General features: G+C 35.7%; 2 protein-coding genes across 3 annotated transcripts in view; one reads left to right on the top strand and one right to left on the bottom strand.

Annotated features, from left to right (window-relative positions):
- LOC128661515 (uncharacterized) overlaps window positions 1-12,421 on the bottom strand; it is a 309,387-nt gene extending 296,966 nt beyond the window's left edge. The window contains exons 1-6 of the mRNA XM_053715765.1: window positions 12,139-12,421; window positions 9,019-9,117; window positions 7,081-7,173; window positions 3,981-4,073; window positions 1,834-1,926; window positions 449-510 (exon numbers count right to left, since the gene is read on the bottom strand). Coding sequence (XP_053571740.1) covers window positions 449-510; window positions 1,834-1,926; window positions 3,981-4,073; window positions 7,081-7,173; window positions 9,019-9,117; window positions 12,139-12,160 — 462 coding nt within the window. The 5' untranslated portion in view covers window positions 12,161-12,421. The remainder of the gene's footprint in view (window positions 1-448; window positions 511-1,833; window positions 1,927-3,980; window positions 4,074-7,080; window positions 7,174-9,018; window positions 9,118-12,138) is intronic.
- Window positions 12,422-12,563: 142 nt separating this feature from the next.
- The window catches only part of LOC128660486 (uncharacterized), a 308,731-nt gene continuing 304,066 nt past the window's right edge, over window positions 12,564-17,228 (top strand). For both annotated transcript variants that reach the window (XM_053714361.1, XM_053714360.1), the window contains exon 1: window positions 12,564-12,782. In XM_053714361.1, the coding sequence (XP_053570336.1) occupies window positions 12,704-12,782 (79 nt within the window). In that variant the 5' untranslated portion in view covers window positions 12,564-12,703. The remainder of the gene's footprint in view (window positions 12,783-17,228) is intronic.

Below are 17,228 nucleotides of genomic sequence, written 5' to 3'. Positions count from 1 at the left end.
CCCAATCAGCAGCAATAGTCACACAGAGCATGACTTTTTTTTTTTTTTTAATTTTACTATAATTACCCTTTAAATCAGTGGTCTCAAAGTACCGGCCCTGGGGCCATATACAGCCCTTTAGTTTAATTTGGCCCTCCCTTGTTTAATAGGTAAACCATTAATATGGTTTTCGAGTACTTTCTCCCATGGCAGATGAACACTTGGCCAGTGGCCCCCATATACATTGAGATTGATACCCCTGCTTTAAATAGTTATTTGACTACGATACATTTAATTTTAGATATGTCTTAGAACTCTGTACAGAGATGAAATAGAAATTACTGTGTATTTTAATCAGGAAAACATAGTATTAAAAACAAGCTTTTGTATGAAAGTTCAGGAGAAACAAACACATATAAACACTTCCATATTTTACTACATGTTTAGAAGCTACAGATATTACAATTACCGCGCAGAAGTAGTCATTTTGGCCTGCAGTAGGCTTAGATGTATCCATGTTTAGATTTAAATCTGAAAAATATGCAAAGAAAATAATTAGTTTTATGTTAACTGCAAGCTTTACAAAATATGCAAGTATGTTTTAACAAGCAATGCATGAAGCTATTTTTTTTTTTTTACTTCTAACTTACATAAATTCCCTAAAGGTTTTGTATTCACTAAAACAGAACAAGCTGCTAAAGGTATACTTTGTTAAAACTAAAAAAAACAATTAGCATTATAGGACTTAAATACTATATTAAATGTGCATTTTATTTGTAGTCAACAATAAAATACAAACAAAAAGGAAATTTATTAATGCACCATTTTATTATTTTTGCATTGCAACAGGCTACTACCATGAATTGTCTTGTGAAATACTGGACGGGGAAAGCCTGAGCAAATTTATCTCTATATACTTTATTTTTTTTTAATAACAGAACCATATGTTAGTGTATAAAAACCACTTGAAAAAGCCACTGCAAAACATGTCTACATTTCTATGTTTCTAAGGGTGCTGCTAGGTAGTCTATTAGGAAAGAATTTCAGGGTCATTAGTTCTTAATAAAGATTAATTGAAGTGTTTTTCACTGTGAATTACTTGCCATTCCTTTGGATTTAACCTTTTAACGCCGTTATGCCGTTCTATTCCGTCATATTTACACTGGGCTTTAAAGCCGTTATGACGGAATAGAAAGTCATATCAAACGGCTGTCCTGAAGCCTTCTGCGCTTCAAGGACTTGATCGCGGTCTGGAGGGCGTTCCTAGGGTTGTAGGGACGCCCCCCAGATGCGATCCAATAATTGAAATCTCGCGATCGTATGCCCGATCGCGTAGTTTCAATTTGTCTACATCGGAACAGGTGTTCCGATGTAGACACTTTAACCCTGTCACGAAAGGGTTAAAAAGGTAAATGCAAACAAAATGGTAACAATGTAAATAGATTTATAAATTGAAAGTTCTATAATTCTATTTCTCAGTGCATGTTTTCTGCTTCTTTGTTTTATAAACTTAAAGGGACATGAAAGCCAGTATTTTTCTTTTATGACCCAGATACAATTTTAAACAACTTTTGCCAATGCACTACTGGGAGCTAGCTGCACACATCAGGGGAGCCAATGAAAAGTGGCATATACATGGAATCAATGAGCAGCTAGCTCCCAGTTGCATTTCTACTCCCGAGTCTACCTAGGTATGCTTTTCAAGGGATTCCAATACAACAAAGCAAATGAGAAAAATAGGTAAACTGAAAGTTGTTTAAAATGGCGCACACAATTTTAAGTGTACATCAGAATTAAATTCAGTTTCAAAGGAATTATGGTCTATAAAACGCAACTTCAGAATGTTCTACTTACTAATTGCAGGTTCTGAAGCTTTGCCAGCTTCAGGCAGCTCTTCCAATGTATTACCAGAGGGGTTCAACATTGGTTCAATCTCAGCTGGTTGACCTAAAATAAACAACACAGTAAATAACTTAGTAGAGATGAGATTGTACAGAATACAGCATTATGGCTGTTCAACAATTTAGCTATAAAAGACACTAAACAAAAGATGCATTTTCTCCAGTTTCAATAGCTCAATATTTATTTTCTTAAACACCAATTCGATATCCCTTTAACCTATTGTAGTTTATACAAAATGTATGTACCGTAGTCTGCCTGACTATTTTCAAGCAGGGTCTAAGGACACAAATAAGTGTCATCAAGAGTTCACAGTACTCATTGATGAAAGAAAATAATCCTTATAAATCTTTCTCTACCAAAATTATACATAGTTTACATTAGATTGTTCCGTTAAGACAGGGGTGTCAAACTGGAGTAATTTGCAAAGAATCGATTAGTGTTGCCAAAGAATATAACATTAAAAAGACACTTCACAAACATAGCAATGACAAGATATGTAGGTAGTGTACAGCCTGTGTGAGTTGCACTTGTATGGAAAACGGCCCTCAACTCCAATTAGTTTGACACCCCTGCTTTAAAAACACATTAAATTAAACTTTCATGATTCAGATAGAGCGTGCAATTTAAAGCAACTTTCTAATTAACGCCCATTATTAATTTTTAGAAATATGGAATAAAAAGCGCAGAGTAAAAAACACCAAACTCCTGATATACCTAAAAAGTCCCTGATATAGGCATGTACAAAACAGATAAAAAATATATTTAAACAGGAGCGCTGTAGCTAAAGGTGAATATGAAACAAATAAAACAGAGGCTTGGTGAAACAAATAAAAAAGGGGCTTGGTGCAGCAAAATAAACTAGTTTATTTTGCTGCACCAAGCCCCTTTTTTTTGATTATTCATAATATGCACGAATGATCTTTGCACTAAGTATTTGTCACTATTTAATATTTACCAACATTGATGTTTTGAAACGTATCTTTTGGAATTCACCACTTGTTTTTAATTTATCAGTATTGATGTTTTAACACGTATTTATGGGAATCTATCACCTGTTTTATTTGTTTCATATTCACCTTTAGCTACAGCGCTCCTGTTTAAATATATTTTTTATCCATTATTAATTTTTCTTTGATCTTTTGGCATCTTTATTTGAATTTAAGCTTAAGAGCCAGCCCATTTTTAGTTCAGACCTGGGTAGCACTTGCTGATTGGTGTCAAAATGAAGCCACCAATCATCAAGCGCTAACCAGGTTCTGAACCAAAAATGGTCCGGCTCCTAAGCTTGCATTCTTGTTTTTTTTTCAAATAAAGATACCAAGAGAAAATAGAAAAAATGATATGAGTAAATTAGAAAAGTTGAATGCCCTATCTGAATCATGAAAGTTCAATTTTGACTAGACTATCCCTTTAATCTCAAAGCAGATAGCACATTCAATTTTAAAAATTCCAAATTATTTCCATTAGCTAATGTGCTTAAAGGAACATTCTACTTGAAAACTGGTATTGTTTAAAAAGATAAATAATTCCTGTATTACTAATTCCAATTTTTGTTTACCTGTATCTAAGCCCCATGCAGACTGCCCCTTATCTCAGTACTTTTTACAAACTTCTATTTTAATCAATTAGTGTTGGTTCCTGCATAACCATTATGCGCCACAGGAGTGAGCACAAAGTTATCTGTATGGCACACATGAACTAGCATTGTCTGGCTGTAAAAAGCTCTGAGATAAGAGGCGGCCTGCAGTGTCTTAGAAACAGGTAATTTTAGAGGTTATAAACTATATTAATGTAACAATGTGGGATGTGCAAAGCTGGGGAATGGGTAGTAAAAAGGGGTATCTACCTTTTAAAAAAGTAAAAAAAAACATGTAGACTGTCCCTTTAATTCACTTAGTATCCTTTGTTGAAGGATCAGCAATGCACTACTGCAAGCTAGTTAAACATCTGGTGAGCCAATGATCAGAGGCATAAATGTGCAGCTAGCTCCCGGTATTGCAATGCTGCAACTGAGCCAACCTAGGTGTGTTTTTAAGAGTATTCCAATAAAACAAAGCAATTTAGGCTGGAAGTGAATAGAATCAGAACGTTCTACTTACTAATTGCAGGTTCTGTGGTATCGCCAGCATCAGGCAGCTCTTCCAACGTATTACCAGGGGGGCTCAACATTGGTTCAATTTCAGCTGCTTGATCTAAAATAAATGACAGTAAATAAATTAGTAAAGATGAGATTGTACAGAATACAGCATTATGGCTGTTCAACAATTTAGCTATAAATGACACTAAACAAAAGATGTATTTTCTCCAGTTTTAAGAGACCAAAATGTTTTTCTTTTGTTTTTTTAAATACCAATTCAATATCCCTTTAAAGGTAAACAAAATGTATGTACCGTATTCTGCTTGAATTCTTGATGCCATGTATTTGTATCCTAACACCGTGCATGAAAATAACTTATCACTGTACTCATTCAAGAGAGAAAATAATCCTTATAAAAGTCTCTCTACCAAAATTGTGCATTATTTACACTAGATTGTTCCTTTTGAGACAACACATCTGAAATCCAAAAGCAAGTGAGGTGAGAACTACTGTTTAAAAAAGGACATGAAAACTACATTTGTTTATTATTATTTTTTTATGATTCAGACAGAGCAAACAAACTTAAACAACATCCCAAATTACTGTAATTAGCTAATGTCCTTAACCCCTTAACGACCAACGACGTATGGGGTACGTCCTGCAAAAAAAATGCAGTTAATGACCAAGGACGTACCCCGTAGGTCTTTGAAAGCAGTGGAAGCGATCCTGATCACTTCCAACTGCTTTCATGTTATAGCAGTGATGCCTCGATATTGAGGCATCCTGCTATAACATTTTTAAGCCGTCCGATGAAGAGAGAGCCACCCTGTGGCCCTCTCTGCATCGGCCATCAATGGCCCTGTTCGTTGGTGGGTGGGAGCGGGTGTGCGGGAACCCTACACTATGGAACACTGTAAGGTGGTACTCGGTGGGAGAGAGGGTGGGAACATTACAAATGTTAATGATCTGGGAGGGTGGGAAGCTACACTACAGAATTTTTTTTTTTTTAAATCCCCAAAAAACTCTTATTTTAGTACTGGCAGACTTACTGCCAGTACTTAAGATGGCGGGGACAATTGTGGGGTGGGGGAGGGAAGAGAGCTGTTTGGGAGGGATCAGGGGGTGTGATGTGTCATGTGGGAGGTTGATACCTACACTAAAGCTAAAATTAACCCTGCAAGCTCCCTAATTAACCCCTTCAAGGCTGGGCATTATACACGTGTGGTGCGCAACGGCATTTAGCTGCCTTCTAATTACCAAAAAGCAAAGCCAAAGCCATATATGTCTGCTATTTCTGAACAAAGGGGATCCCAGAGAAGCTTTTACAACCATTTATGCCATAATTGCACAAGCTGTTTGTAAATAATTTCAGTGAGAAACCTAAAATTGTGAAAAATGTAACGCTTTATTTTTATTTGTTAGCATGAAATATACCAAAATGGGCCTAGATCAATACTTTGGGTTGTCTACTACATTATACTAAAGCTAAAATTAACCCTAAAAGCTCCCTACAAGCTTCCTAATTAACCCCTTCAATGCTGGGCATAATACATGTGTGGTGCGCAGTGGCATTTTGCGGCCTTCTAAATACCAAAAAGCAATGCCAAAGCCATATATGTCTGCAATTTCTGAACAAAGGGGATCCCAGAGAAGCATTTACAACCATTTGTGCCATAATTGCACAAGTTGTTTGTAAATAGTTTCAGTGAGAAACCTAAAGTTTGTGAAACAATTTGTGAAAAAGTGAACACATTTTTTTATTTGATCGCATTTGGTAGTGAAATGGTGGCATGAAATATACCAAAATGGGCCTAGATCAATACTTTGGGATGTCTTCTAAAAAAAAAAATATATGCATGTCAAGGGATATTCAGGGATTCCTGAAAGATATCAGTGTCCCAATGTAACTAGCGCTAATTTTAAAAAAAAAAAAGTGGTTTGGAAATAGCAAAGTGCTACTTGTATTTATTTCCCTATAACTTGCAAAAAAAGCAAAGAACATGTAAACATTGGGTATTTCTAAACTCAGGACAAAATTTAGAAACTATTTAGCATGGGTGTTTTTTGGTGGTTGTAGATGTGTAACAGATTTTGGGGGTCAAAGTTAGAAAAAGTGTGTTTTTTTCCATTTTTTCCTCATATTTTATAATTTTTTTATAGTAAATTATAAGATATGATGAAAATAATGGTATGTTTAGAAAGTCCATTTAATGGCGAGAAAAACGGTATATAATATGTGTGGGTACAGTAAATGAGTAAGAGAAAAATTACAGCTAAACACAAACACCGCAGAAATGTAAAAATAGCCTTGGTCCCAAACGGACAGAAAATGGAAAAGTGCTGTGGTCCTTAAGGGGTTAATTTTCTTGGTATCCTTTGTTGAAGGATCAAAATTGCACTACAGCAAGCTAAACATCTGGTGAGCCAATTATCAGAGGCATAAATGTGCAGCCACCAATCAGCAGCTAAAGCCTAGTACTGCATTGCTGCCCTTTAGCCTACCTATGTATGCCTTCAAACAATTTCAAGAGAACAAAGCATACTACAAAATGAAAGTAAATTTAAAGTTGGTTTAAACAGCACACACTATTTGAATAATTTAAGTTTAAAGGGACACTAAACCCAATTTTTTTCTTTCAGGATTCAGATAGAGCATGCAATTGTAAGCAACTTTCTAATTTACTCTTATGATCAAGCTTTCTTCGTTCCCTTGCTATCTTTATTTAAAAAGCAGGAATGTGATGCATATGAGCTGGCCCATTTTTGGTTGAGAACCTGGGTTATGCTTGCTTATTAGTGGGTAAATGTAAGCATCCAATAAGCAAGTGGTATCCATGGTGCTGAACCTAAAATAAGCTGGCTACTAAGATTTACATTCCTGCTTTTAAAATAAAGATAGCAAAAGAACAAAGAAAAATTGATAATAGGAGTAAATTAGAAAGTTGCTTAAAATGTCATGCCCTATCTGAATCATGAAAGAAAAAAATTTGGGTTCAGTGTCCATTTAATTTTAATGGTCTATTGATAGTAGGCAAAAATGTATCAGAATTAAATTCTGTTTCAAAGGAATTATGGTCACTATACACAAGAGGAGCTGTCCAACTTCAGAATGTTCTACTTACCAAGTGAAGGTTCTGTGGATTTGCCAGCATCAGGCATCTCTTCCAACGTATTACCAGGAGGGTTAAACATTGGTTCGATCTCAGCTGGTTGACCTAAAATAAATGACACAAATAATAGAATAAAGATGAGATTGTTCAACAATTAAGCTATAAAAGGCAACTAAAAAAAAAAAAAAAAGATGCGTTTTCTCCAGTTTCAAGAGATCAATATTTATTTTCTTAAATACCAATTCAATATCCTTTTAACCAATTGTAGTATATACAAAATGTACGTACTGTAGTCTCTTTTAAGCTATATTTCAGCAGGGTGTCAGAACACAAACAAGTGCCATCAAGAATTCACAGTACTCATTGATGAAAGAAAATAATCCTTATAAATCTCTCTCTACCAAAGTTGTACATTGTTTACATTAAATTGTTCCTATTTTAAAGGAACAGTCTACACCAAAAGTGTTAATGTTTAAAAAGATAGATAATCCCTTTACTACCCATTCCCCTGCTCTGCACAACCAACATTGTTATATGAATATACTTTATAACATTTAAACCTCTAAATTTCTGCCTGTTTGTAAACCACCATAGACAGTCTATTATCACCTGCTTTTGTATTTGCTCTTCACAACAGGATACTGCTAGTTCATGTGGGCCATGTAGATAACATTTTGCTCAAGCCTGTGGGTTTTGCACAACACAAAATGCAAGTCAATAAATAATAAATAAAAAGTTGTGATCAGGGGGCTGTTAGAAGATGCTTAGATACAAGGTAATTACAGAAGTTAAACGTATATTAATATAATCATGTTGGTTGTGCAATAATAGTTTATAACATTTAAACCTCTAAATGTCTGCCTGTTTCTAAGCCACTACAGACAGCCTCTTATCACATGCTTTTTTTATTAGCTTTTCACAAAAAGACAAGGTTAGTTCATGTGTGCCGTATAGCTAGCATTGTGCATGACACAGCACTAATTGGCTAAAATGCAAGTCAATAGATAAATAACCAGGTGATAAAGGGGCTGTCAGCAGAGGGTTACATACAAGGTAATCACAGAGGTAAAAAGTATATTAATAGAACCATGTTGGCTGTGCAAAACTGGAGAATCTGTATTATCTATCTTTTTAAACAATAACATTTTAATGGGAGATTCAACTCCAAAAATAAAATTTGAAATTAATCCCAAAGCAAAATGAGGTGAAAACTACAATTTAAAAAGGACATAAAGCCTAAACTTTTTTCTTTCATGATGCAGATAGCACATACAATTTAAAACTAATTTCTAAATTACTTCCATTAGCTAATGTGCTTAAAGGAAGTTCTACTTGAAAATGGTTATTGTTTAAAAAGATAGATAATCCCTGTATAACCAATTCAATAATTTTGCATAACCAACACCGTTACCTCTGTGATTACCTGTATCTAAGCACCATGCAGACTGCCCCTTATTGCAGTCCTGTTTACATACTTCCATTTGAGCCAATTAGTGTTGGTTCCCGCATAACCATTATTCTCCACAAGAGTGAGCACAATGTTATCTATAGGGCACACATGAACTAGCACTGTCTTGCTGCAAAAAGCTAATAAAAAGCTCTGAGATAAGAGGCGACTTGCAGGGCTATAAATTATATTAATGTAACAATGTTGGTTGTGCAAAGCTGGGGAAAGGGTAGTAAAGGTGTCATTTTAAACTATTTAAAAACAAAACAAGTAGACTGTCCCTTTAATTCACTTGGCATCCTTTGTTGAAGGAACAGAGATGCACTACTGGAAGCTAGCTAAACATCTGGTGAGCCAATGATCAGAGGCATAAATGTGCAGCTAGCTCCCGGTAGCGCAATGCTGCTCCTGAGCCTACCTAGGTGTGTTTTTAAAAGGATTCCAAGAAAACAAAGCAAATTAGACTAGAAGTAAACTGAATAGAATCAGAACGTTCTACTTACTAATTGCAGGTTCTGTGGCTTTGCCAGCATCAGGCAGCTCTTCAGACGTATTACCAGAGGGGTTCAACATTGGTTCAATCTCAGCTGGTTGAGCTAAAACTAATGACACAGTAAATAACTTAGTAAAGATGAGATTGTACAGAATACAGCATTATGGTCTTTCAACAGTTTAGCTCTAGAGACCACTGAACAGAAAATGTATTTTCTCTAGTTTCTAGATCATAATTTTTTTTTTTAAATACCTATAGGAATTTGTTTGCAACAATAGTGGCAATTATAGGTTGCACGGTCACACAACTAACAAGGGATTACTAGATTTGCCAACATTTGAGGAATACATTAGATAACAGAATAAAAACAACTAATTAAAGGGGCAGTCTAGTCCAAAATAAACTTATGATTCAAATACAGAATGTAATTTGAAACAATTTTCCAATTTACCTTTAACACCAATTTTGCTTTGTTCTCTTTTTACAAAAATTCTGGTGTAGACTGTCCCTTTAAGTGCTAAAACACTTATTAATGAAGCAAGTGTCCAGCTCCCAAATGGGAGAGAATCTAGCATATCCTATAAAGGCGATAGCAAACAAACTATGTATGCTTTTTAACAAAAGGATACCAAAAGAATAAAGAAAAAAAGATAACGCAAATTTTTACCATTTTTAAAATGATGTGCTTAGTCTAAATCATAAACGAAAACTTGTGGGTTTCATGCTTGTTTAAAAAGGAAAGTAAACTCTACAATGTCCTGTGATGTATGTGAAAAGGAGTTATTTCACAGAAAAAAAAAAAAGTTAATTTTTATTATTTTAAAGATAACAGGAAGTGCATGCGTTTAAAGGGCCATTATACACTCATTTTTTCTTTGCATAAATGTTTTGTAGATGATCTATTTATAAAGCCCATAAAGTTTTTTGTTTTTTTTAAATGTATAATTTTGCTTATTTTTAAATAACATTGCTCTGATTTTCAGACTCCTAACTAAGCCCCAAAGTTTTATTTGAATACCGTCAGCTACCTTCTCCAGCTTGCTCCTGTTTGTGTAAAGGGTCTTTTCATATGCAAAAGAAGGGGGAGGGGGGGGGTGTCTTATTTACCACTTGCAGTGGGCTTTCCAGCTACCTTTTTAGCAGAGCTAAACTGAAAGCTTCTAAGTACGTTTTTAAACCATTTTATACCGGATTTTTATATCAGTATTTGTGCATCGTATTCTTTATAGTAGTGTCTATTACATGCAGTTATATGAAAATGTGTGTATACTGTCCCTTTAATGAATTACTGTCCAATATTTAAAACCAATCTTAAAAACAGGGGCACATTAATTCATTAAAAACTTTACAAAGATGCTTCATTTTAAAATATTTACCACTGAGTGATGGTAAACATACCGCATTCCTCTGCCCGCATCCCCCTGCCCGCATCCCCTATTTTCTTTAGCACAGCAATGACGAATCTGGCTTCCTCCAATTGTGCCCTATCTGGCGCACAGCTCATGGGGCACAAAATGATTGGAGGAAGGAGACTGCAAGTTCATGTGGGCCATATTGATAACATTGTGCTCATGCCCGTGAAGTTGTGGCTGACTGCACTAATTGGCTAAAATGCTAGTCAATAGATAATAAAAATGCCATGTGATCAGGGGGCTGCCAGATGATGCTTAGATACAATGTAATCAGAGGAAAAAAGTATATTAAACCCAAATTTTTTCTTTTGTGATTCAGATAGAGCCTGCAATTTTAAGCAACTTTCTAATTTACACCTATTAATTTTTCTTCGTTCTCCATTTGAAAAAGAAGACATCTAAGCTATTTTGTTTGGTTCAGGAACATGGAAAGCACTTGTTTATTGGTGGGTGAATTTATCCACAAATCAGCAAGAACAACACAGTGTGTTCACCAAAAATGGGCCGGCATCTGAACTTACATTCTTGCATTTCAAATAAGATACCAGGAGAATGAAGACAATTTGATAATAGGGGTCAATAAGAGAGGTGCTTAAAATTACATGCTCTATCTGAATAACAAAAGAAAACAACTTGTGTTCATTCAGTGTCCCTTTAATGATCCAGGTAGCAAATACATTCTGATGTACTTCTATTATCTAATTTGCTTCATTGCTTAGATATCCTTTGTTGAAGAAATAGTAATGCACATGGGTAAGCCAATCACACAAGGCATCTATGTGCAGTCACCAATCAGCAGCTACTGAGTCTATCTATATATGTTTTTTTAGCAAAGAATATCAAGAGAATAAAGCAAATTAGATAATAGAAGTAAACTAGAAAGTTGTTTAAAATTACATGTTCTATCTGAACCATGAAAGAAACATTTTTGGTTTCATGTCCCTTTAATATAACCCTGTTGGCTGTGCAAAAATGGGAAATCCAACAACCAACTGGGCATGAGTGTTCAGACAAAGCTAGCCCAGGTAATAGTAGAAATCCATTGTTTTGCCGTCTTGCAAATTTAGCTAAATGTATGTAGCAGGAATAGCTTTGATGTGTATGCAGTGTGCTTTTTCAGTTGCGACAATTAGAAAAGTCACAATTTTCAGAGAATGGGATAGAGGCAAAATAAATAAGTAATGTTTATATAAAGCTTTTTTACTACGCTTTTAAGCGTGAAAAGGTTTATCTTAGTATTTTCTCATCACACAGGCACATCAAATTATAAAATAATGAACTTATTAAACAACCCAAAAGACGTGGTAAACGAAGAATCAATAAAGCGAACCTGAGCCTCCCTTCACAATTTAATACATTTTACAAAAGTAAAAAAATTACAGAGTTGACCTCAAGAAATATTTTACAATTGTAAAGCAGGGTGGTCACAATGCACAAAGCAGAAGATCTTAAGCGGATTTGCATGTGTGTACGAGAGTCTATGTGCGAATTTCTGAGTGCGCAAACCCGTATTTTTATTTATTTCATTTTTTGCGGCGCGAGTTTTTTTTTTGCCTAAACCCCACACTATAATGTGACGTACGGGTAAGGATATGTTAGACGGCCCACCGCAACACCTTTGTGCATTTGCATCCTGTACTGTACTCTATAAACCCAAGTCAATAATCAGAAACTACAAAAGTAAAACATCATGAATGATAACAACAGTAGGTTTTTACCTTCCATAACGCTCGTGTCCATCGTGTATATTACTTCCTGTACACCACGGAAAGTCTTCCCCGCCTCACAAATTAAAAGCACTACAAGCCTTCCCTGTGTTCGTTGTGTTTTCTAATATGATAGAGAATCTAGCAGATCAGACAATTTGTCAGATTAGCCAATTCCGGTGACCTAAAATAAAATGTTTGAGCAAAAGAAAATCACCACGGTTGCGCTCACTGCATTCCAATTGCCAATTTGCCGCAAATCCTGCGTTCTATCGCGAACTCCAATTAATCAAAAACACCAATCTGATGTCACCTCCGGTTATTCCATACCTCTGATTGGTTCAAATCTCAGTGAGTGACAGGATTCGCAACCAATCAGATGGGCACTGTAATCGCCTATCTTCTTCATTAGCCATTTTGTTTCCGCCTGGGGGGGGGGGGACAATTATAATATATATAATTCAGTACTATTTCCTAAAAAGAGGAATTGACTAATCTACCAGAATACCAGTGTTTTCTTCTGGCAGATCAGCCAAGCCAGAAAATGTGATTAATCTGACCGCGAGAAAAGGCATGTATGCTTATTTCTGAGGCGGGGAAGCCTTTTCGTGGCGTACAGGAAGTAATATACATGATGGACACGAGCGTAATGGAAGGTAAAACCTAATTATTTTTTGTTTTTCTTTTGTAGTTTCTGATTATTGACTTGGGTTTGAGGCGTACAGGAAGCAAACGCCCAAAGATTAGTATAAAGGGACAGTCAACAACAGAATTTTTGTTGTTTAAAAAGATAGATAATCCCTTTATTACCCATTCCCCAGTTTTGCAAAACCAACACTATTATTAATACACTTTTTTTATTTCTGTGACTAGCTTGTATCTAAGCATCTTCTGACCGCCCCTAATCACATGACTTTTAGTTATTATCTATTGACTTGCATTTTAGCCAATTAGTGCAGTGTCTGCCACTGGTAGGGTTGCCACACATCCCTTAAAATACAGAACACTTATAATTTACACATGCTGCAGGGTGTGCAGGGAGGAATATGAATAGTGATTGTCTAGAAACACAATACATGTTCCTCCCTGCAGCATGTGTAACTCATAAGTGTCCAGGGAAACATGGCTGAGGTGTAGGCTGACCATATTGCCGCTTTAAAAAGGGACACATATGAAAAATACATATGTCAGGGTTCTTATAACAGAGCATTATTCAAAGCATTTCTTTTAACAGCCCTGACATATGTATTTTTCATATATGTCCCTTTTTAAAGCGGCAATATGGTCAGCCTACTGAGGTGGCAACCATAGCCACTAGCCATGGGCGTGATCACAATGCTATCTATATGGCCTACATGAGCTTGCTCTCCCCTGCTGTGAAAAGTAAATAAAATAGAGACGGCCTTCAAGGGCTTATAAATTATCATATGTGCCTCCCTAGGTTTGCTTTCAACTAGAATACCAAGAGAACAAAGCAAAATTGTTGATAAAAGTAAATTGGAAAGTTGTTTAAAATTACATGCCCTATTTGAAAAATGAAAGTTTTTTTTTTTTTGGACTTGACTGTCCCTTTAAGGCAATACAAATCATAAGATTTTGGGTGTTTCTCAGAGCAGGTGTTGCAGTGCGCTGTCTAACATATCTTTACGTATAACACATTATAGTGTGGGGTTTAGGCAAAAACTCATGCCGCAGAATAAATAAATAAAAATATGTGATTACCCACAATTTCACAGCACTCTCGTACACACATGCAAATCCATTTAATATTTTCTGCTTTGCGCGTTTGCCCACCCTGTTTTGCAGTTGTAATACATTTCTTGAGGTCAACTTTGTAATTTTAACTTTTAAAAAATGTTTTAAATTGTAAAGGGAGGCTTAGGTTTGCTTTATTGATTCTTCGTTTACTACGTGTTATAGGATGTTTAATATCATATTCAAAATAAAAAAAAATAAACTAATACCCATATAACCCCCAAAAAAGACACCACCAAAAAACACTAATCTAATAAAAAAAAAAAAAAAAAAAAAAACCCTGCAGAAAATGAAAATAAAAAAAGCCTAAACCTCAACTAGGTACTTACTGTTCCTGAAGTCCTGCAGAGAAGGTCTTCTTCCAGACGGATCCATCATCTTCTATCTTCATCCGGAGTGAAGGTGGCGTGGAGATGTGTTGCTGATGCCTAGATCCTCAGCGGAGGTCTGCAGCATGGAGGCTCCTCTTCATCCGATGTCAGTCATAGACTGAAGATTGAATGCAAGGTACCGCAATCAATTTTGGGTACCTAACATTCCTATTGGCAGAAATTTGGGTATCAGCCAATAGGATTAGAGCTACTGAAATCCTATTGGCTGTTCAAAGATTTCATTAGCTCTCATCCTATTGGCTGATTTCAAAGTGTCAGACAATAGGAATGCAAGGTACCCCAATAAATATGGGGTACCTTGCATTCAATCTTCAGTGTGCAACGCACGATCGCATTAAGAGGAGCCTGTACGTCGCCCCTGAGGATCTAGGCATCGGGAACACAGCTCCACACCTCAGCGCCGCCTTCACTCCGGATGAAGATGGAAGAAGACCTTCCCGGACTTCAGGAACAGCGAGTACCTATTTGGGGCTTAGGTTTAGGCTTTTTTTATTTTACTTTTTGATATTTTTTGGGGGGTGGGGGGGGGCTTGAATAAGAGCTGATTGCCCTTTTAAGAGCAATGCTCATACAAATGCCCCTTTAGGGGCAATGGGTAGTTTAGATTTAAAAAACAAACAAAAAAAACCTGTTAGTAATGGAACTATTGCACAGTAAAGGTGTCCAGTTCCCAAATGGGACAGAGAATCTTGCATGTCCATTACAGGTGATGGCAAACAAACTAGGTATGCTTTTCAACAAGTGATACCAAAAGAATAAAGAAAATCAGATAAAGTAAATGTTATCTTTTTTAAAATGGTATGCTTAGTCTAAATCATTAACTAAAACTTGTGGGTTTCATGCTCAACTCTAAAATGCTCTGTATGTGAAAAAGTTATTTCACAGAAGAAAAGTGTTTTTTTATTTTGAAGATAACAGGAAGTACATGTATGAGCACAACTGGGTTTGAACCTTAAAAAGGGACAGTCAACTAAAAAAAATGTATTGTTTAAAAAGATTAATACCTTTTACTATCCATTCCCCAGTTTTGCACAGCCAACATAGATATATTAATATGCGTTTAACCTATGTGATTACCTTGTATCTAACCATTTTCTGACAGCCCCCTGATCACATGACTTTTTATTTATTATCTATTGACTTGCATTTTAGCTGTGTTGTGCAGAACCCACGGGCGTAAGCAAAAAAAATTAAATTATGCTTATCTGATAATTTAATTTCTGTCTGTGGGAGGAGAGTCCACTGCTTCATTCATTACTTGTAGGAATTAAGAACCTGGCCACCAGGAGGAGGCAAAGACACCCCAGCCAATTGATCATTTTTCCTTTTTCTGTTTGTATTTTATTGGTAACTCCGAATAAAATGCAAATTTAATATAGTATTTAAAGGGACATTAAACCCAAATTATTTGTTTCATTATTCAGATGCAATTTTAAACATTTCAATTTACTTCTATTATCTAATTTGTTTCATTCTTTAGATATCCTTTGTTGAAGAAATAGCAATGCACATCGGTGAGCCAATCACACGAGACATCTATGTGCAGCCACCAATCAGCAGTGACTGAGCCTATCTAGATATGCTTTTCAACAAAGGATATCAACTGAATGAAGCAAATTAGATAATAGAAGTAAATTAGAAAGTTGTTTAAAATTGCATGCTCTATCTAAATCATGATAGAAAAAAATTGTGTTTCATGTCCCTTTAAGTTGCAAGTCCTATAATTCTAATTGTTTTTAGTTTAACAAAGTATACCTTTTGCTGTTTATTCTATTTTACTGAATGCAAACCTTCAGGGAATTTATGTAAGTTAAACCCCTTAAAGTGAATGTAAACTTTCATGAATCGGTGCCCGGTTTTTAAAAATACTATTAAAAACAGGGGCACTTTCATTCATGAAAGTATTACATTGCAGCATATTTTTACAAATACTTACCTTTCTCTTTTTCAAAGTTAGGATCGCTGATCACCCACCCGCAGGTCCTCTGTACATAGACGAAACCGGCTTCCTCCAATCATGACCTCCCCCCCCCCCCTAAGCATCCATCTCGTGAGGCCAATCTGTGATTGGAGGAAGCCGGTTTCGTCATTGCATCATCGTGTAAGTACAGCAGGAGAAGCAGGCGGGGGATAGGCAAGAAGCAGAAGAAATAAAGATAGCAAGAGAACAAAGATACATTTATAATAGAAGTAAATTAGAAAGCTGTTTAAAATTGCATGCTCTATCCGACTCTTGGGGAAAAAAAAAATAAAAAAATTGGGTTTAGTATCCCTTTAAACAGAAAATGAGCCTTGCTGTTTTTTGTTTAGTTTCTTTTTATTAACCTATTAAAAACTATAAAAAAAAATATTATTTTATTTTTAAGAAGACAACCCAAGGTATTGATCTAGCCCCATTTTGGTGTATTTCATGCCACCATTTGCTGCAAAGTGTGATTATATTTATATATATATATATAATATAATATAATATAATATAATTTTTTTTTTTTATTATTATTTTTTTTTACTTTTTCACAACTTTTGTGGTTCTTAATGTAATTAATTATTTACATACCGCTTGTGCAATTGAAACACAAATGGTTGTAAAAGCTTCTCTGGAATTCCCTTTGTTCAGAAATAGGAGACATGCGTGAATTTACCATTGGTTATTGGTAATTAGAATGCTGCTAATTGCAGCTGTGCGCCACACGTCTAAAATTCCTGGCAGTTAAGGGGCTAATTGGGTAGCTTGTAAGGATAAGTTTATCTTTAGTGTAAATATTAACCTCCACCCCTGATCCCTCTCAAACAGCTCTCTCACCCCAACTTGTCACCACCATCTTAGGTACTGGCAGACAGTCTGCCAATGTGAAGTTTTAGTGTGGTTTTTTTTTTGTGTGTGTTTTTTTTTTTTTCCGCAGTGTAGGATTACCCCTTTACCTTCCTACCTCCCTGACCCCTCCCCCCTCTAAC

Source organism: Bombina bombina, chromosome 5 (genome assembly GCF_027579735.1).
Source record: "Bombina bombina isolate aBomBom1 chromosome 5, aBomBom1.pri, whole genome shotgun sequence".
NCBI lineage: Eukaryota > Metazoa > Chordata > Amphibia > Anura > Bombinatoridae > Bombina > Bombina bombina.
Note: the sequence above shows the minus strand (reverse complement) of the source record. Positions and strands in the feature narration are given on the sequence as shown.